The 22,767-nt window shown below is 37.4% G+C and overlaps 1 protein-coding gene across 2 annotated transcripts in view; it reads left to right on the top strand.

The window, feature by feature from the left end:
- The first annotated feature begins 1,747 nt into the window (after positions 1 to 1,747).
- Positions 1,748 to 22,767, top strand: part of agbl5 (AGBL carboxypeptidase 5) — a 142,985-nt gene continuing 121,965 nt past the window's right edge. For both annotated transcript variants that reach the window (XM_039748311.1, XM_039748312.1), the window contains exons 1-4: positions 1,748 to 2,009; positions 3,177 to 3,246; positions 5,383 to 5,684; positions 13,524 to 13,695. In XM_039748311.1, the coding sequence (XP_039604245.1) occupies positions 5,464 to 5,684; positions 13,524 to 13,695 (393 nt within the window). In that variant the 5' untranslated portion in view covers positions 1,748 to 2,009; positions 3,177 to 3,246; positions 5,383 to 5,463. The remainder of the gene's footprint in view (positions 2,010 to 3,176; positions 3,247 to 5,382; positions 5,685 to 13,523; positions 13,696 to 22,767) is intronic.

Genomic DNA, 22,767 nt, shown 5'->3' with positions numbered 1-22,767 from the left:
TGGATGAAATATAGTTTCTCCTTTGCAATATATTCCTCATTTGTATATAGAAGACAACTTTTTCCACTCTTGCCAGGTTTCCAGAAACAAATTTGGAACAAAAAAGGAAGCCACCACAACAAATTTCCATTTTTAATGTACATCCATACAGCATTCCAAATTATTTTTCACTATCTCATTATTACTTAAGACAGCATGAAAAATTTGACAAATGAAAAATGAACATGTAATTCTTAACGCCTTTAGTCATATACCAGAAGGAAAAAAAAACAAAACAATTTTGATGACATTCAGTACTGGATGAAGCAGGGTATTCCTCACTTATTTGGAATTTTACCACTGGGCTTTCAAACTTCACCCCATTTGGACCTGGCTCTCCTATCCTTCATCAACCACCACCACCTAAAGCTACAACCTGAAGCTGACCATCCCTCCCCTTCTCTGTCAGATACCCTCTTCACCTCACAGATTCTTTTTTACACTTCTCATTTGGCACTATGTGGACAAACTAATGGTTCCTTCTGGTAAATTGCACACAAGCAAAGAAGGAAATGGTAACAATTCACTTAAAGTTGTGTTCATTTTTCCACTTTGGCAGCATTTGTCTTAACTAACACACCTCTATGGATTTTTGGATCTCAGTTATCTCCAATCTCAAGCTTTATGAGTTTTCCTTATCTTTCTGCAAATGAATAATCTTTTGCGATCTGCAAACTTGGAACTTTTTTTATATAGTTTTCCATAATCAAATATAACATATTTGTTCTCCTAATGATGAAATCAGTACAGAATTGTATCAGTTTTATGCATATCCTATATCACCATAGAGCTTCCATACTCCAATGCAAAAGATCCCAATTAAGGGCAGAACTTTCATACTCCTGTTTAATTAGGAGACCATAAATGAAATCCATGGCTCCTTTTTAGAACTGTATGCTGTCTGCCCATCTATCCAGTTTTTGAACTACTATAATCGATTACAAGGTTTTTGGGCCAGTCAGCTTTAAAGTCACCAATGCAAATCTAAAACTGAATTAGCCGAGAAAAACCCATTGGACAAAGAAGCAATGCACAAATTTCCAGATTAATGTCTGTATAATATTGTCATTTCATGAATCTACACTACTCAAAAATTTTAATGCAATAGGCCCTGGTGGCCTTTTCACGTGGAATGTTCTCAGAAAGTAATTAATAAACGCCCCAGCCAGTGTTGGCTATTAGGGCATACCGCATGCATCATTTATAACGGTATGTGCTATATATCTTCATTTTTTTTTTAACCTGCGATACAGTCTGTACAGATACTTGATTATGTATCTGTTAGCTCAACGTTTCTATATTTATCTTCCGAGGTACAGTGTGATATAATAACATTGACATTTGAAAGTTTCTTTTTTAACTGTTGTCTATTAACTATAAAGATACACACAAGTCTAAAGTCCTTATACCGTACATTGTACTCTGTCTTAAGACAACAGAAACTTTTTTGCTAGAGCATGATTATTTATACACATTACTCTTTACCTGCCGAAAAGAATATTTTGGAACCCCATCCTCCCCTCCACACCACACCACAAGCCGCTACATATCAGCAAATAAGAAGTTAAATCTCCGTCCAGAGTTTCAGTCGCTGTTCTCCTTGTCCAATATGCTTTCGCCTTGTATCGGTGACTGCCTGTTCTTCAGTTACAACCAATCACACACCTCGTTGCTGTTTCCTCGCAGAGACGGGTGCTGGGAGGGTTTGTTTGGGTTTAAAGTGCTGTGCCGATGTGCTCAGGGGGCAGGGCAGCTGGAAACAGGGCGACCCAAACAAGGGGGATTCAACTTTCAAATATACACTTGGGTGTCTGAGTGTGGGTGGGATTATAGTCATTTATGTGTGCACATAGAATATCGACGTGATTGTAAAACAAAAATGTAACCTCGCTTTGAATTTGTAGCTTTTCAGAAATGGAGAAATAAAATACAAGCGAATGAAATCAACTTAAAGACAGCGTTTTTTTCTGGTAAGCGATTAACATTTATAACGACAATTATTGTTCAGTATACATTAATAATTTGTGACGAACATATATTTGTCTGAAATCCCGTTCATGGTTATGAGTAAGCTCGTTGACTCAAAGGTGACATTTGGTAGCAGTTCTCAGATTTTACTGTTGTATACTTACCGCGTCACGACACAGTTATTTGGCTTTTGATCATGTTTTAATTTTTATCCACGAGTTAAAGCTGCTCTTCCAAAACTGTGACTGTATATTTGCTCTTACCGTCCCTTCCTCTCTCTCTGTCGTTGTAATCAAGTTAAAACGTCCGAATCTAAAGATGCAGTCGCAAGTAGGGTGAGAAACAGCTGGCATAGGTAAGGTCAGGGTCATTTATTTATGTTTCTGGCTGGTCAGCTAAGTACAATATGAGATCAGACACGTTGTAACTTCTGACCTTATTCAAAATAATATTTTTTGTATCCATGCCTTAAAAAGTGAATATTTTTTTCGTCTCTATACGATATGCATGTTGTTCATAATATTAATATTTATACTGTTTAAGTATTAATTGCAGTATGTAGTTTTCTGTCTAAAATGAACTTCCTGTGATCTCAGAAAAACTGAAAATGCAGTGATAAAACCATTTAAAGCCATGATACCGGGCTAAGAGAGAATAGTCTATTTTGGAGGCAGGCAGTGTCCTGTAGTGGTTAAGGCTTTAGATTTCAAGCCCTGGGGTTGTGGGTTCAAAACCTGCTTTTGACACTGTGTGACCATCAACAAGTCACTTCACCTGCCTGTGCTCCAGTAAGAAAACCAAAAGAAATGTAACCAGTTTTGTCATAAATGTTGTATGTTGCCTTGGGTAAAGACGTCAGTCAAATAAGTGAATGTAAGTTTTAAGAAGATTGCAAGAACACAAGTGTAATGTCACATGCAGTACGAGCAACACTTCAGTTGTGCGTATTCATGTTTATTTATTTTGGTATATTTTTTACCGGGCACCGCATGTTTAATGTGAACCTTTCTGTTTGTGTTTTTTACTTGGCATGGTGTTACCAGATGGTAATATGTTGAATTACAGTATATAATATATTATGCACTAAAAACTACTGCTTATTTTACACATTTGAATTAGTTAAAAATGTATAAAACATTCTGATCCAAAAAAATCTATTTTCATTGCAGGATCGAAATATTAAAATGGCTTTCACTCAGGGGATTCTCTGTGCTGTGGTAGGACTACCTGCCAACTTCTGTGAGTAAAGCACTAGTTGCAATGATATTAGTGGTGTTTGTAATGTCAATTCTTGCTTATGAATCCATGTGTTGTGGTGAATCATAATTAACATTATCTATTATTACTGCTATATGGTATTTGGCAAAACCAGAAGTTTTATTTTATTGTTTTTAATTCAGACATTGCAGTATTTTTTTTTACTTCTAGTCCTACGTTATCCGATTTTGTCTTAACTGTTGCAAAGGAGGACTCTTGCTCCCTGTGTTCAGTGTTGTGAGCATGGAACAGTTGCTCAGTCTGTTAATTACATGTGACCAAAAGAGGTGGTCTTCTTATCTCATCTTTGATCCTCTTGGGTTGGGTTAGTTGCAGAGTATCCCTCTTATGTTGTCCTTTGAGACACACTTGTGATCTCTTTTTGAAACAAAAACAGGGCAGGTTTAGAGTCATCTTAATTCACATTGTCTTTGTAGAATTTGCATGCTCCCACTATCTGCCAGTGTTTTTCTTTGAGCGTTATAGTTTTTCATTTATGTCATAAGTCTGACCAGTTCTATAAGGATGACTGAAAAGACATTGCTAAATCTAAGTGAGTTGTGTTATTAGACCTAACCATATTGAACTATGGCAGTTGTTTAAGCAAAATGTGTTTCCACAAAGTATTAGCTCAGGGCTTAATCCAGTTAAGCAATCTTTTTTTTTTTAGCTTGGAGATATTGAGAAGGGACGGCATGGTGGCACAGTGGGTAGCACTGCTACCTCGCAGTTAGGAGACCCAGGTTCGCTTCCTGCGTGGAGTTTGCATGTTCTCCCTGTGTCTGCGTAGGTTTCCTCCAGGTACTCCGGTTTCCTCCCACTGTCCAAAGACATGCAGGTTAGGTGTATTGGTGATTCTAAATTGTCCCTAGTGTGGGTGTGTGAGCCCTGCGCGGGGTTTTTTCCTGCCTTGTGCCCAGTGTTGGCAGGGATTGGCTCCAGCAGACCCCAGTGGCCCTGCATGTATGATATAGCGGGTTGGATAATGGATGGATATTGAGAAGACATACAGTGAACCTCAGTAATCATAAAGATAAACTGTCCATCTTACCATTCTATCCAAACACACACTGTTCACCTCATGCTTAGTCAGAAGTAAAGATCAACTGGTAACTAAAGAGTGACCGTGGTATGGGAATATCTATCCACCAACAGAGCCATGTTAAGAATTTGGTGGAACTTTAGGGGAAGAAGCAGAATTAAAACAATTTCAGGAAGATAATGGCATCGCAGTCATCCATGACTTAAGGGTCTAAATGGAAAGTGTCCATTCCCCAATAGATTTATTTAGTGTTGTGCTGATCTGTAAGGCAGATAGCCTCAGAAATAACCGATTATAAAAGAAAGTTGAGCAGTTTTCCCGCTGTGACTGGCTCTGGAGTTTCCATTGAAAAGCAAGGCTGAATTTTTCTGCAAGAGAACCAAGACTGATGTGTATACAGTGGTTTGACTTGAAAAGTAATACAGACTAATCTAAAAGAATAGTTGTCTCAGGTGACAGTGGAGTATCTACAGAAGAAAAGATGACAAAAATAACAATCAGGTGTAGAATAAAAGGATGGGGAAACAGTGCCAAAGCAAGTAAGGTTCTTGGAACACTCAATGGGCAAAGATGGCATAGTTGTTCAGGATCAAGTCTTTTCTTGTATTGTTTATAGGAGTTTGGCTTAAGCCTGTCCAGACATTTTAGTTTGTATGGTGTGTTGTTAATTAAGGTTACTAGGCAAATGCTTAATATTGCTGAAGGTGGCATCCCAAGCAAGAGAAGTATTGGAAAGGTTGTATAATTATGGAAAGAGACTTTTGTGCAGTGCAGAAGACAAAAAAATAGTAGAAACAGATTTTGTAGAAAATTACAAAGAATCGGAAAGGCAGTCTGGAGAATATATGTTTAAGGTAGAAGGACTAGGAACCCCAAATGCCTCGGGTAATGATTGATATCTTATTTTTCTTAAAACTACAATAAGGAAAGGGGAAAAAATGAGAAAGCTCAGTGGTAAAATTCCAAAAAAGGGAGTAATACCCTGCATTGCATCATTCAGTATTAAATGTCATTAAAATATTTTTTTCTTCTGATATATGAGTAAAAGAATTAAGAATTACATGTTCATTTTTCAGGTGTCAGATTTTTCCTGCTGCCTTAAGTGATGATGAGAAAATGAAACATATTTTGGAGTGCTGTATGGATCTATATTAAAAATGGAGATTCGTTGTGGTGGCCTCCTTTTTAGTTCTAAATTTGATTCTGGAAACCTGGCCAGAGTGGAAAAGGTTGAACGCCCTGAAGCTGATGCCGAGACTAGTATTAATGCAAGTACATCATCTGGAGTTTTTGGAGGTGTCATTTCTTCACCAGATTATGAGTTTAATGTTTGGAATAAACCCGACTGTGCTGAAACTGAGTTTGAAAATGGAAACAGGTGAGAAGATACTTCAAATAATTTTATTAAATTTATTAATATCTTGTAAACTATGCCTTTTCTTCAAAGACCTATATAGAAAGCTGATGGTACTAACTCTTCATAAGTACAGTGAGCAGGTGTGCCTTTTTTGACTTTGGACTAACTTGCAATGTCTGAAGATCATGGCTGTTGGTAGACGTGTTATCTGAAGCACCTAAGAATTTACTTTACTCTCAAGGATAAGTTTGGTGTTTTTCAAGTCAGTTATTTATACATCAGTTTTGCCAGGTAATTTTTAAAGTAAAACATTTTCTATGTATAAATGTCCCTCCCCCAGCAGTTTACAGTAATGGTCTTTGGTTCAAACAAAAGTTTTAAAACTAACTGAATATTTTCGTTTCAGAGTAAGTAGTGATTCATGTCTTCAGATGCCCCTGATATGGTAAAGTGTATATTTGTATCATTTTCACAAAAATATAACATTTCTGAGACCCAACCATTTCTAAAAAAAGTCCATTTATCCAGTTCTTTCAAGGTTTCCTATTTCTGAAATTCCTTACCAAAGAGCAATCAAAGCAGGAATGATCTAAGGAGCTGTACTTTGATGTGATTTTCACATTACAGACATGGGCATTTTCAGCCGAAAGGCAGTGTCCTACTAAACATTACTTGGTTATATTCTAATACAGTACCTCTGAATTGAACCATGGGTTTGTGTTTTTTTTTGGCTGTTGAAGTGATTGCCACAAGGGCAAAAGGAAAATTTAAAAGTAGATGAAAATGTAGTTGAGAAGTAATGGACAAAGCCATAGAAAACCATGAAACGTAAGACCAAAAAGAATGTAATCCTAATCGCTAGACAAACTTGTTTGCAAAATATTTTTGATCATATTGTGTGGAAGAACTTTAATATCTTATTAATGAAAGAAACATCCTCTAACAGGACAGATCAATTATCAGGCTTGTCCTTGGCAAAATGCCTTAGAGGGAGCATTCTTCAAAAGCAGTCTGTTACAGCACGATCAGAATGATCAAAGAAACAAATAACATAGGTTCTTTTTATAAAACTATTGAGTTTACATACAGTGTCAATCAATGCGTACATTTTAATCTGGTTGGTTTATTGGTTTACACCCAGATGACTTATATAAAATAAAAGTGTTATTTTATTTTGGTTGTTCTTATAGTGCATCCGGAAAGTATTCACAGCACATCACTTTTTCCACATTTTTTTATGTTACAGCCTTATTCCAAAATGGATTAAATTCATTTTTTTACTCAGAATTCTATGCACAACATCCCATAATGACAACGTGAAAAAAGCTTACTTGAGAGTTTTGCAAATTTATTAAAAATAAAAAAACTGAAAAAGCACATGTACTTGTATTCACGGTCTTTGCCATGAAGCTCAAAATTGAGCTCAGGTGCATCCTGTTTGCCCTGATCATCCTTGAGATGTTTCTGCAGCTTAATTGGAGTCCATCTGTGGTAAATTCAGTTGATTGGACATAATTTGGAAAGGCTCACATCTGTCTATATAAGGTCCCACAGTTGACAGTTCATGTCCGAGCACAAAACAAGCATGAAGTCAAATGAATTGTCTGTAGGCCTCCAAGACAGGATTGTCTCCGAGGCACAAATCTGGGGAAGGTTACAGAAAAATTTCTGCTGCTTTGAAGGTCCCAATGAGCACAGTGGCCTCCATCATCTGTAAGTGGAAGAAGTTCGAAACCACCAGGACTCTTCCTAGAGCTGGCCGGCCATCTAAAACTGAGCGATCAGGGGAGAAGGGCCTTAGTCAGGGAGGTGACCAAGAACCCGATGGTCACTCTGTCAGAGCTCCAGAGATCCTCTGTAGAGAAAGGAGAACCTTCCAGAAGGACAACCATCTCTGCAGCAATCCACCAATCAGGCCTGTATGGTAGAGTGGCCAGATGGAAGCCACTCCTTAGTAAAAGGCACATGGAAGCCCACCTGGAGTTTGCCAAAAGGCACCTGAAGGACTCTCAGACCATGAGAAACAATCTGGTCTGATGAGACAAAGATTGAACTTTTTGGTGTGAATGCCAGGCGTCACGTTTGGAGGAAACCAGGCACCGCTCATCACCAGGCCAATACTATCCCTACAGTGAAGCATGGTGGTGGCAGCATCATGCTGTGGGGATGTTTTTCAGTTGCAGGAACTGGGAGACTAGTCAGGATGAAGGGAAAGATGACTGCAGCAATGTACAGAGACATCCTGGATGAAAACCTGCTCCAGAGCGCTCTTGACCTCAGACTGGGGCGCGGTTCATCTTTCAGCAGGACAACGACCCTAAGCACACAGCCAAGATATCAAAGGAGTGGCTTCAGGACAACTCTGTGAATGTCCTTGAGTGGCCCAGCCAGAGCCCAGACTTGAATCCGATTGAACATTCCTGGAGAGATCTTAAAATGGCTGTGCACCGATGCTTTCCATCCATCCTGATGGAGCTTGAGAGGTGCTGCAAAGAGGAATGGGCGAAACTGGCCAAGGATTGGTGTGCCAAGCTTGTGGCATCAAATTCAAAAAGACTTGAGGCTGTAATTGCTGCCAAAGGTGCATCGACAAAGTATGAGCAAAGGCTGTGAATACTTATGTACATGTGATTTCTCAGTTTTTTTTATTTTTAATAAATTTGCAAAAACCTCAAGTAAACTTTTTTTAACGTTGTCATTTTTGGGTGTTGTGTGTAGAATTCTGAGGAAAAAAATTAATTTAATCCATTTTGGAATAAGGCTATAACATGAACTGAAAAAGTGATGCGTTGTGAATACTTTCCGGATGCACTGTATACCTTTGATTTGAGCCACCACTCTTGGAATTTCTGTGCATATAACGTCTATTCTGGTTGTTTTACATGACGTGCCGATTTCTTATTCATCTTGCAGTAAATTTTGTTATTCACTTGACCTTTATCTGGTTTCCGATATGCCTGCAAAGGCTTCCAACATTTGTTAACCCTTTATGCTATTTCTTGTTGGGCCCTAAGTTAGAAGAGAGATTGTGTGTAAAAAAATCAGAATGTTAAACGGCACTCAGTTAGTAATATTAAAGGTGAAGTCAAAAAAATCTATATTGTGTGAAAGTATAAGCAAAGAGAACAGATGAGCATGTTTATCCACAATTGTGGATGATCCCTAAAACACGTTGCTTAAATAGTGTTCCACCTAAAGGCATCATGCTGCATAACTTGTAGGAAAGTGTTTCTGGCAATGGAACATATGTATCCTAGCAACCATCAACAACATAGCTGCACTCATAGAAAAAAGAATGGCATTGTGGTATAACAAAAATAAAGTAAAAAAAAAATGTAATCCTTAGAAGAAAATGAAACTATTAAATAAACTTGATAGTGAAATCAAAATGGTTTAGGGAGCAAGGATCCTTAAAGAAAGAGTGATTGAACAAAATAAAAAATTACAAAAGTGTAAGAATTTCATAACACTATTAAGAGAGAGAAGTGACTAAGCATATACAGTATCCATCCCTCAGGAAAGATGGTGTCAAGAATAAGTGATAACAGATAATTTCTTCCATCTTTGTTTTCTTGTCATAAACATACTTCAGAAAGGTTTATGAGATATTTTCTGAAATTGGAACTTTAGCCATTTCAAAGCAGATGGATTAGGTAGGTCGTTAATGCTTTTCTTTATTGGTTGCAATGATGCTTCATAAACCATCATTGTAAGTAGCTAGGGTGAGATTTTTTAAATTTGTAAATAAATCTTAATTTGATAACTCAAGTTTTCAGATTAATATTTTTCCAAAATTTTGAAAACAAAAAATACTTTGGTATTTTTATATCAGTTATCATTTAATGCTGGATTCATTACTTGTACACACAATGTCAGCATTTCCTCAATTTTAGTGCTGGAAGTAAGATTTCAAGCAACTCGCACTTAGTCGTTCAGTAGCACGATTGCAATTCACTCCCAACCATCCACTTGGTTTGATGAAATACAGTATATGTATTAAATCATGCTGGATTCTGCAAGGAGGAAGGAGCACTGCAATGTCAACTTTGTGTTCTTGGCTGACAGTAGTGAAATCTGATGTGGTCTCAATATTATTATTATGTAGATTCTGAGTTGTTTTCTGCTCATCACAGTTGTAAAGAATGATTGATTCAGTAATCTACAAGGCATTTCTGCCTATAGAACTGGCACCCCTTATAAGTTTTTTGTTTTTCACACCACTCTGAGTAAACTCTAGAGACTGTTATAGAACTACTTGAACCAGTCTGTCTGGCACCAAAATAATGCTGCTGTCATAATCACTGAGAGACAGTTTTTGTTCCTCCATTCTGTTGTTTGATGTGAATATTGACTGAAGCTCCTGACCTATATCTGCATGTTTGCCTGATTAGCTAATTTCTTGGATAAGCTGGTGAACATGTTTTCCTAATAATCAGCTCAGTGTACATATATGAAATATTTACAATCTTAAATGTGTGCATATGATTGGCTTTTGGCTAACCTTATATCCGCTGAATTAAAAATTCTCTCTGAATCTACTTTTTGCAAATACTGTTAGTCCTGTACCCTGTGCCAAAACAGATAAAAAAAGAAAAGTGACTATGCAGAATGGTTGACAACCTTAATTAAATTGTTTCCTTTTCTAAGGCAGCATGAGTTGTATATATCCTAAAAAGAAAAATAGCTATGTACTACGTAATATTCTTTGCCAACTTCAACACAATCTGTGGTATTGACATTACAGGGACCAATTAGAGAAAATTTGTAAGCTGTCTTTTAGTTACATGACTCATTTACAGGAATGAGGTATGTAGTAATGTATTATTGATTCAAAATTAATCATTTTAATGAATCCTTTTATTTATGCCTTAATATTCCACAGCTTCAGAATCATACTGGAAATATATTTTGTAAGGAAAAGAATTTGACCACATTCAAAGTAATCCATCAGGGTTTTGCAAAATATACTAAATAACATTTTACATTTTAGAACAGTGAAAAAGACTTTTTTGTCTAACCAGTAGCAGAAACAAATATTCAATACCCTTTCTATTTTTTTTTTAATTTTCAAAATATAAACAATATTTATACATTGCTTAATTTATAATGTTGTTGTTTAGGGTCTTCAACCCTACACAGTATTTACATCATATTTCAGAAAGTGTTATACATATTAAGTAACTAAGGAACTAATCGATAACAATTTGTTGGAAACAAATTGATTCATTGATTGTTATTGGTAACATCAATTAATTGCTGAAGCTATTATTGGAAGAAGCAGATTTCATACTTTTTGTGAAAACTGAAGTTTCTTGACACAACAAACTGATAATAAAAATAATAATTTATAATGAGGGTATTTTGCCATATGCCCCTGAATATTTCCGGCAATGTTTAAATTGATTTAATGATGGTTCTCTTTTTTTTTTTTCAATTTACCTTAATCCTTTAATGACTTCTCAGTTCTTCATCTACCTTTAGAATTGTTATGCTTACATTGTTGCAAAATGTTAAAGATTTACTATGAAGCTTTGCTGAAAATGGTTTCCCAGGTAGGCAGTAGATTAAGATAGACTGGAAATTACCTACGGATATCTTAATTTTGTAACATTTATTTGCAGTATCTTTGTGTTTGCTTGATGCATCAATTGCAGAGTGCAGAATATCTCTTGTGAAAGTTTATGTTGATTATAATTTGCAGGTAAACCATTCTTTTTTTGAATAGTGGTGTATCATTACCTCTGAGTTGTCTAACGTGTAAGCTGCCTTAGGCTTTACTAAATTATCTATTAAAATCTGACTGTTGTTGAAAGTTTACACGATAATGCCATAATTCAACAAGGTAATAACAATTTGCTCTCTCATGTTGTCATTGTTTCTATGATACTGAGGCATTTGTCAGTTGTGAATGCTCTCAAAAAAGTAAATACAATTGTATTGCTATTTAAACGTTTTTAAAATATATTTATCATAGTAACTCCTGGTCTTCTAATCTGAATATTTTTGTTGTTTATTAAAACTTTTTATTTGAAGTTTTAAAATCTATGGCACTAATTTTAAAATTAATTTAAAACTCTGGCACCGTGTGGGATTCTGATTATGGTCTTCTGAATATGAAAGGAGAAAACAAAAGCACAAAAGAAAGGGTGATATTCCAGGAACACAGAACCCTTAACAATTGGACAATTTGGAATGCATCATTCGGAGTCGGAAACAATTTTGGGTACCTGGAGTCGAGGTCCGAGTCTGCAAAAATGTACTGACTCCGACTCCTAATACATTCAAATTGTAATGTAAAGAAAATACAGCAAGTTCAAATGTCCCATTTCACAAAAAATTGTCATAATTATGTACTTCTCTGATGTAAGAATAAAGCCCAGTGCATAGTTGTGTTACTACTAGTGTGAAGTTCAGCTGAGCTATTATACAACCTGACATTCACATATTGTAATCTGGATTATGGTACATTACATAAAGTGTTTTCATTTTATTGCAGACTAGGGGGCTCCACCCCCTGCTCGCTTTGCTCGCCCACCCCCGGGTTTGGTTTACTGGATAAACAATTTAAAGAGATTATTTTCATGGGAATTGTTAGATATGCATTATTTTCACTTTTACTTTAAAACTTTTGTAAAAACAATATTTGCCCTTTATTTCCTGCCCCGGACATGGTTAAAACTTTTTCTCATGGGACGTATAACGCAGCTCACGTTGTGAAGGGGGGGATGGGGAGGGGGCTGAACGCACACTAAGGAGATGTGGTCAGATGAGCTGTTTTGAAAAAAAGAAGTTTTGAACTTTTGCTGCTGCTGCTTGTGAACTGCTTGTTACACTGTGTGTCGATCATTTAAAAGCCTGTACAGCAGCTGTCCTTTTGCCTCTTCGCATCTCCGTCAATTGTGTTGTGAGATGGGGGCGGGGAGTTGGAGTTGGTTATGAACGCACGCTAAGTAGATGCGCTCAGATCATCTTATGTATGTATGTATGTATGTATGTACTGTGTGTATATAATATATACACAAGCAATTTAAAATATTTGGATTTCCATCGAATTTTATATCTTCTGTATTCTGTACAGTACAGTACTTAAAAGGATAGGGTTGGTAGCATGCGCGGATAGCTCATTGCTACACCCACCACATGATGAACCAGCTGGATTGGGACCCAGGTGCAGCGGGTGACACCTCAGCACCACACTGGAACAGTGTGAAGTGTTTTTTGTTTTTTTTTATGGTGGCTGGAATGCCAATCCTGCTACCAACCCCCGAGTTTTCCCTGTAAGTTGGAAGACCTGCTTGCAGGGCTGGAAGCAGATTAATGTCATAACCAGGACAAAGCAATTGCAGGTTAAGAGCCTTGCTCAAGGGCCCAATGGAGTAGAGTTGCTTCTGGCATTTATGAGATTCACCACTCCGCACATAGTGCTTAGTATAGTACAGTAAATAAACTGATGACATTACTATAGTCTCTTAAGAAATCGTAACTGTTCCATGAGAAAAATGAAATGGCTTCCAGAATGCAAACTTTTATTAACTGATTACTGATTGATTGCATTTATTATTTATGCCCTGTAAGTATCTTTTGCAATTTATCATTTTTGTGACATGTAAATGTGAGTTATTTGTTTATTTTCTGGAGATTTAAAGGAATAATTTTTCATTCGCAAAATCGCACCATATTGTCATTCATTTTGGATCATAAAAATATTATCTCTATATTTATGATATGATATGTTTATTCACTTGGTTTTGAAAAGACAACAAAATGTGTGTATTTTATCATAGGAATAAGGTAACATTTGTATTTCTCCTGTATGGTAATCTTTAATCTTTTTATTAATTCTGTTGTCTGCTTTTGCAGGTCCTGGTTCTATTTCAGTGTCCGTGGGGGAACACCAGGAAAACTTATTAAAATTAATGTAATGAACATGAATAAACAGAGCAAACTGTACTCTCAAGGAATGGCACCCTTTGTAAAGACTCTACCTGTAAAACCAAGATGGGAGAGGATACGGGACAGACCGACATATGAGGTATAACATAGTCATAAACAAACTTTTGGTTTTTCATTATACAGTGTACATGTTCAGATTAATTTCATTTGTCCACACTTTTCAAAACCAGTACATGTTTATTTCCTTGCAGCTAAACATTTTATTCCATCACCTTTACATACGGTGCTCTCCATATTTTTGGGACAAAGACACAGTTTTCCTTGATTTAACCTTTAAGTCAAACAATTCAGACCTGATTAAAGTGCATGTTGCAGACTTTAATTTAAGGGTTAAGTTTAATTTAAGTGCAAAACAAAACACATTGTAGAAAATTACACTTTTTTATACATGGTCCCCCTATTTCACGGCACCATAATGTTTGGAACAATTGGCGTCACAGGTGTTTGTGATTACTCAGGTTTGTTTCATTGCTTCATTAGTGCAGACATAAGATACCTGGGCGTACTTTACCAGTGGACTGCCTTTGGAATTGGTGATTGCCATTGTTCAACAGAAGGGCAAGAGCTGTGGCAATAAAAGTCAAAGAAGTCATTTTGAGGCTGAAAAACAAGAACAAAACAAATAGAACCTTAGGATTACCAAAATCAACTGTCTGTAATATCATTAAGAAGAAAGAATGCACTAGTGAGCTCAGTAATCCCAAAGGGACTGACAGGCCAAGGAAGCCCTCTACTACTGTTGGCCGTAGAATCCTCACTAAGGTAAAGAACAACCGCCCAAAATGCCCGTCCAACATCAGAAACTGTCTTCTGGAGACAGATGTTTATGTGTCAGAAACTCCGTAGAAGACTTCATGAACAGAAATACAGAGGCCACACTGCATAATGCAAACCACTGGTTAGCTACAAAAACAGAATGGCCAGATTACAATTCGCGAAAAGGACATCGAAGTGCATGCAGAATTCTACTAAGTCTTGTGGGCAGAAGAGACATTGATTAATCTGTAGTAGAATGGTGGCAAGCGCAAATTGTGAAGACGAAAAGGAACTGCCCAAGATCCAAAGCATACCACCTCATCTGCTAAATGTTGTGCAGAGAATGTTATGGCATGGGCCAGTATGGCTGCCACAGGTACTGACACACACATCATCTTTGATAATGTAATTTCTGATGGAAGTTGCACAGTGAAATCTGAGGTGTATAGAAATATTTGCTCAAATTCCAGGAAATGCCTCCAAACCCATTGGACGGTACTTCATCCCAAAAAAAGATAATGATCTCAGACATAATGATAAGGCAACACAGGAGCTTTTTAAAGCTAAAAAATGGAAAATTCTTGAATAGCCAATTTAAGTTTACTTGTGCCTTCCTTTCATAGCTGAAGAAACAGCTATGAGACTTGGCAGCACATCACCAGAGAAGATACTTGGCACCTGGTGATGTCTATGAATCACAGACTTAAAGCAATCATTGCATGAAAGGGATATGCAACAAAATGCTAAATATGACTGCTTTAATATACCTGCCATTGCTGTGTCCCAAAGATTTTGGTGACCTGAAATGGGGGGGACCATGTATAAAAAGTGTTATCATGTTTACATGGTGTGACCAAATTGTATACAGATACCTTTTAAAGTTTTTAATGGGCACTTTAAACACATATTAATTGTATGATTTTTAATGTATAAAATGTGGAGTAGAAGGGTAATCAAGGAAAATACCTTTGTCCTAAACATAGTATATTAGTTGCTGAGGAGTTATCCATGTGTTCTTCCATGTACTCTTTTTATCAAGAAATTAGCATTAATAATGTGTGAGTATTACTATTCACCCTTTCATCCATTTACATAACTTGCTTATCCAGTTTTAGAGTTGTGGGGAATTAGCAGCATAGTCTCCAGCAGTGGATACAAGGCATGAACCAACAGAGTGTGCGTTCCAGTTGAATTGTCCACACAGTCAAAGTTATACTGTACATATTTTATAGTTAGCAGTAAACGTAACAGCATTTTCCGTATATGGGAGGAACACCAGAGTATGTGAAGAAAAAAAAAACCTTACACACAGTGACTAAGCTAAGGTTCACATAATAACACCTTGAGCAATGAGGCAGCTATGCTACTCGTTTCATTTTACTGCCTGAGTATACACTCACCTAAAGGATTATTAGGAACACCATACTAATATGGTGTTTGACCCCCTTTCGCCTTCAGAACTGCCTTAATTCTACGTGGCATTGATTCAACAAGGTGCTGAAAGCATTCTTTAGAAATGTTGGCCCATATTGATAGGATAGCATCTTGCAGTTTTTGGAGATTTGTGGGATGCAAATCCAGGGCATGAAGCTCCCGTTCCACCACATCCCAAAGATGCTCTATTGGGTTGAGATCTGGTGACTGTGGTGGCCATTTTAGTACAGTGAACTCATTGTCATTTTCAAGAAACCAATTTGAAATGATTCGAGCTTTGTAACATGGTGCATTATCCTGCTGGAAGTAGCCATCAGAGGATGGGTACATGGTGGTCATGAAGGGATGGACATGGTCAGAAACAATGCTCAGGTAGCCCGTGGCATTTAAACGATGCCCAATTGGCACTAAGGGGCCTAAAGTGTGCCAGGAAAACATCCCCACACCATTACACCACCACCACCAGCCTGCACAGTGGTAACAAGGCATGATGGATCCATGTTCTCATTCTGTTTACGCCAAATTCTGACTCTACCATTTGAATGTCTCAACAGAAATCGAGACTCATCAGACCAGGCAACATTTTTCCAGTCTTCAACTGTCCAATTTTTGTGAGCTCGTGCAAATTGTAGCCTCTTTTTCCTATTTGTAGTGGAGATGAGTGGTACCCGGTGGGGTCTTCTGCTGTTGTAGCCCATCCGCCTCAAGGTTGTGTGTGTTGTGGCTTCACAAATGCTTTGCTGCATACCTCCGTTGTAACGAGTGGTTATTTCAGTCAAAGTTGCTCTTCTATCAGCTTGAATCAGTCGGCCCATTCTCCTCTGACCTCTAGCATCAACAAGGCATTTTCGCCCACAGGACTGCCGCATACTGGATGTTTTTCCCTTTTCACACCATTCTTTGGTAAACCCTAGAAATGGTTGTGCGTGAAAATCCCAGTAACTGAGCAGATTGTAAAATACTCAGACCGGCCCGTCTGGCACCAACAACCATGCCACGCTCAAAATTGCTTAAATCGCCTTTCTTTCCCATTCTGACATTCAGTTTGGAGTTCAAGAGATTGTCTTGACCAGGACCACACCCCAAAATGCATTGAAGCAACTGCCATGTGATTGGTTGATTAGATAATTGCATTAATGAGAAATTGAACAGGTGTTCCTAATAATCCTTTAGTTGAGTGTATAACTGGTAGTGGTAACATAAAAAAAGAAAATTCCTAGTAATTTCTTAAGTAATGTACATAATTTGTTTTGATAAATAGTTACTAAAAGGCATTAATTTTACATCATGTTTAGACTAAGCAGCATATCACAGTCTGTAAAAGACTCTTGTGTAAGCTTGCTTAGTACATCCAAATTTACATAACAAACTCAAATGTCAAGGCTGGAATGGAAACTAGATGTGTGCGAAAGTGTTCCTTTAACCTTAGGTTAAAGAAAGAATTCCTAAACTGGCTCCTGAAATAGCCACAAATAATTAAACCAACTGGTGAATATTTGGCCAAACTAGTTTATTACAACAAATTATTTTGGATTATTATTTTATGTATTTGGCACACTGTATTAATCCTTATATTGTTAATTATTAAAATATATGTGAAACAATTATTTTATGTAAACTAAAAAGATAATTAAAAAAAACAAGCATGGTAATAAAGAAGTGAATGAGCAGGCACGCAGAAAGATAAGCTTCTGTTAGGCTGGAAGCCCTTCCCAGGTTAGTAGGAAACTAGCAGAAGCCATGGCTAACAGTACTAAAGTAATTGAAAAAGTTTTCAGAATAAACCATTTTAAATTCAATAAAATAATGTTAGGTTTTGGTGGTTGAGGAGGACCAAATATATGGTTTATAATTGTTTAGTTGTAATTGAGGAGAGGAAACCAGCTTTTAATTGGTGCTTTACCTTGTTATTAAATGCTTACATGAACTAAATCATAAATTGGGCATATCCACTTTAATGGAGCATCTGCTTTTATTGTTCGGTGTGGGTCAAGAAAATATGGGGAAAAAAGACCTTGTTTTATTTTTATTTAATTCTTTTTGTTTTGTTGTACGTTCATTATGTTGTTAATTGGTGAATTGTTTTTGATGGAGGATTGGTGAGGCTCCTGATTAGACTATAAGGTAAATGTACTAGATTTGGCCTTCTTTGCAGCATCTACTAGACTATAGAAAGGTTGTTCAGTCATTCATTTTGACGGAGTGGCATTAAATTTGTTATACTGTGTTTACTGTCTTTGTCTGTGGTCTATAAAAAATGTAGTGTTTTCAATTAGTGGGCTTTAGAATTTCATTTCTGTATTCTGATATTGTATGTAGGAATTTGAAATTGAAATTTTATTTATTTTTTTTCATTTTGACCTTTTGTGTTTACATTGCATCTTTGTGTTTTTTCCCCCTACTGGAAGTTCATTCTTCTCCCCTATTCCTCTTTTGTTCCAAAATGATTGTATGTTTTTACCATTATGATTCTGTATCTTTTCCCTTTGTATCCAACTCCTGGTGCTAAATACCACAGGAAAGCCCAGATTTACATGACCCCTTCTCCTTCAAAGCGACAATAATTTATTTTGTTTGAGTCAAGAGATGGAAAGTCTATTTTAAGCCGAAATTAGATCTTCCACACAAAGAACACCATAGATGTGCCCTTAAAATAAATTTAAGTTACTAAATAATTGTTCAAAAGTATACAATGCCAATACACCCATCATCACATATATACTGTATATAACATAATGAAAACATCATCTATTATAGAGTCGATATTCTTACAATTATTTACAATACAGAATGCAGCAGTGATATGAAGTTGGCAAGGAGTGCATGATAGTTCAGTGAAAGGACAATTGTGTAATCACTATTCCTGAAAGCAAAGTGAATAGTTTTATCCTTCTGGGAGGTCCAGGCAAGAAAACTTCTACAGAGATTGATGTTGCAGGCATGCTTCGCTATGGTAAGAACACCGCTGTAAATCGTATATCTGGAGGCAGAGGCAGAGATTCACTAGCTTTGGAAGGACTGAAAACTGTATTTCCACACTGCTTGACAATTGCACCACACATAGCAGGTAACACAAAAAATAGTACACAAACCTTCCCCTAGCTGGATTCATAGTGCCACTTTATAAAATATTTACTTGCCACTTTAATCCTTTTTGTATTTTTGATTTCTTTAGTTTGAATTTCCTAATTAAATTAAATTAAGTATTTCAGTATTGGCCAGGGTTTTTCCTTGATGGTTACCATATCTTTTTTGGAATGGTTTGGCAATCATCATATAATTTATAATAAATAATAAACACCATAAAGTGCAAAGTGACCTCAAAAATATATCAGCAGAACACTATACATATGTGTCTGGTTATTCAACAATACCATAATAATTTGTGACAAAGTTCTAACTGAATTTACACAACACTTATTGATACTCGGAGGTATACATTTTGGAGGGAATCCTACCGGACTTGCAGAACCTGACATTAGTACTTTGCAGAATGGAGTTGAAACTGTTCTTGTACCTAAATGAGCAGGATGATCCCTTTAGAATATGGACAGAGCAGGGCAAAAATGTAAGTATGACATGGCCCAATAGATTGAAGATCAGCAAACATGAAGTAGTATGGAATGTTAAATTATTAAAAATATTGTCTTATAGAATGAATTTTAGTGGAAAATATTTCAGGTAGCAGCTAATGCAGTTATAACTTAACATCAAAATGTCACTTATGCAGTATTTTCATCAATAACAAGTACAGTAATTCGGTGCTATATCGCGCTTCGACTTTCACGGCTTCACTCTATCGCGGATTTTATATGTAAGCATGTGTAAATATATATCGTGGATTTTTTGCTGCTTCGCGGATGTCTGCGGTCTTTTTATTTCTGGTATGTGTATTGTATATGCTTCCTCTGTTGGTTTGTCCATTTGATTTCAACCAAGGGACACTATTGACAGATGGCTAAGAAGCTACCCAATCAGAGCATGCAGTTAAGCTCCTGGGTGCTGATTAGCTGTGCGACGGGGAGCGCAGAATTCGATTTCGCTTAAAGCCGGCATCTCGTCTCGCTCATTCAGCATCAACGTGTTTCTTTCTGCATACTGTAGTCAAGCCCTTCGTTATGTCTACAAAACGATCTGCTACTGCTTCTGGGGCCGTGCCCAAGCGCCAACGGAAGGTGCTAACAATTGCTGAAAAAGTAAAATTGTTGGACATGTTAAAGGAAGGGAAAAGCTACGCCGCTGTAGGACGCCACTACGGCATCAATGAGTCCACGGTTCGTTATATTAAGAAGGATGAAAAGAGCATACAATCTATGGCTGCAGTGTCCTTTAACCAGGGCGCGAAACAAATTGTAAGTGGACGTAATAATGCGGTAGTCCGGATGGAATCTACTTTAGGGATTTGGATCGAAGACTGCCGGAAGAACATCCCCGTGGACACCAATATCATCCGAGAAAAGGCCAACTTTATGATTGGTTTGCGGATGCCGGAGATGCTCTAGACAACAACCCTCAGCCTGGAACGTCTGCTGAATCCCCCAGCGAGAACTGTGAATTTACTGCCAACATGGGCTGGTTTGAGAAATTCAAAAAAAAGTTAAACTTGGCCAGTGTGAACCTGCAAGGAGAGGCTGCCTCCGCAGACAAAGCTGCACCCAAGAAATATGTCGCAGACACGTTCGAGGCGATCATTGAGGAAGGCGGATATCGGCCTGAAACAGTGTTTAATATGGATGAGACAGCCCTATTTTGGAAGCGAATGCCGTCTCGTACTTTTATCATGAAGGAGGAGGCAAAAGCTCCGTGGGGTTTAAGGCTCACAAAGATCGCATCACGCTGGTCATGTGCGCCAATGCTGCGGGCTTTATGATAAAGCCGGGGCTCGTTTATAAGTCCAAAAACCCCCAGGCCCTGAAAAATAAGAATAAAAACCTGCTGCCTGTGTACTGGATGCACAACCTGAAGGCCTGGATTACGAAACGCCTAACATCAGATTGGTTTCACCAATGTTTCATCCCGGAGGTAAAGATCTACCTGGCAGAGAAAGGGCTGGAGTTCAAAGTCCTTTTACTTCTGGACAATGCTGGAGGTCATCCCTTGGATCTATCCTACCAAGGCGTAAAAATAGAGTTCTTGCCGCCGAATACGACGTCACTGATTCAGCCAATGGATCAAGGAGTTATCCGGGCTTTCAAGGCATTGTACACCAGGAACAGCCTGCAACACATGGTCGAGGCAATGGACACGGACGATGACTTCTCCCTGAAGGAGTACTGGCGTAAGTACGTGATCACATTGTGTATGGTGAACGTATAGAAGGCCCTTAACAATATGAAGAAAAGGGACGGTTAATGCCTGCTGGAAGAAATTGTGGCCAGAAGTTGTGCACGACAATAAGGGCTCTTCTGCAGAAGAAATTCAGCACTCGGCAGTTGACAAGGCAGTCAGGCTGGCAAAACTGCTAGGAGGAGAAGGATTCAACGACATGACCTGTGATGACGTCAACGAGCTGCTTGATGCCCACTCCGAGCCGCTGAGCGAAGATTTGGCCGAGATGACCAAGTCAGCGAGCGAGGAAGAAGACGACCCAGCACAGGAAGAAGACGACCCAGCCTAACTCTCGAGCGTCTCGCGACCATTCTACGAATGGCAAAAGATCTACAGACATCAGTCAAAGAATGGGACCCGCAAATGATTCGTTCTTTGCAATTTTTAAAAATGCTATTAACGGTGCAACGGAAGTGTATAAGAACCTCTTTACACAAATGAAAAAGCAGAGCCAGCAACTGCCCATCATGATGTTCCTCACCCACAAAACACTGCCTAGTAGGCCTTCAGTGGAAGAAGAAAGTCCAGATGATGGCGGCGGTGCTACATAGTCGCCTGAAGAGGCTCCTTTAGAAGAGCTGTGACAGTGCAGTAAATGTCATCGTTATCGGACAAGTCGTTGTGTCATTGTTGGTGAGTACCCATAACTAATTTTCTACGTACTTAGTACATGTATGTACGTTTATTGTAACTGTACACACATTTTTATACAATTTTTTTTTTTTTGCATTGTAGGTATTTTTTGCTGGTGGCTTGTCTATCATAATGGCTGTAACATCTGTGATATCGGAGACTTCCACAGTATCTTTAAAATAACATTTTGGTCTTATGTACAGCATTTACATGTTACGGATTTTTCACTTTGTATTTTTATATTACCTAATCAATTACAATATGTTTAAAACTGTATTGCGTATTAAATAAAACTCCTCAATGATATACGATACGTATGTTTGTGAGTAGTATATAAACAGTGTGTTTACATACATAATTTCAATGAATCTTACCTAATAACTAAGAGAATATAAAGGGTTTATGCTGTATAACTGTGCGGGGAATATTTATAAACCGTGTGGGAGAGTTTAGAAGGGCTTACAATATATACAAATAATCATACAAACATATTGTTTCTACTTCGCGGATTTTCACCTATCGCGGGTGGTTCTGGAACGCAACCCCTGTGATCGAGGAGGGATTACTGTACATCATTATTGATAATGTTGGTATCTTGTCAATATCAGTAATTTGATGTCTTTTATTAAAAAGCATTATTTACTATCAGAAAAACTCTTAAGAAATTCATTCTGTAAGGGTGAAACAGGAAAATGGGTCGTTGTTAGTTTTGAACCTTGAGGTTTATAAACCTCACTGTGTTATGTAATTCTGTTTCTGTCCTGTTTAAATTGGATTTCAAGCACAATGCTCATAGAAAAATAAAAGGTTCCAACTTTATCCACCAACTTTTATAACACCTTCTTTTGCACTGATTGACTAAAGTAACTTTTACTTTTCCATATCCTCTGGTTTTGTTCTTTTTGTATATCTAATATCATTTCTGTTCTGACACTTGCCTGGTGAAAACTATATAACCAAAACACTGCATTTAATATGCTTTTTTAATCAAATTTTTATT

Source organism: Polypterus senegalus, chromosome 3 (genome assembly GCF_016835505.1).
Source record: "Polypterus senegalus isolate Bchr_013 chromosome 3, ASM1683550v1, whole genome shotgun sequence".
In the NCBI taxonomy this organism is placed as follows: Eukaryota; Metazoa; Chordata; class Cladistia; order Polypteriformes; family Polypteridae; genus Polypterus; species Polypterus senegalus.
This window is presented reverse-complemented; position numbering and strand designations above follow the sequence as displayed.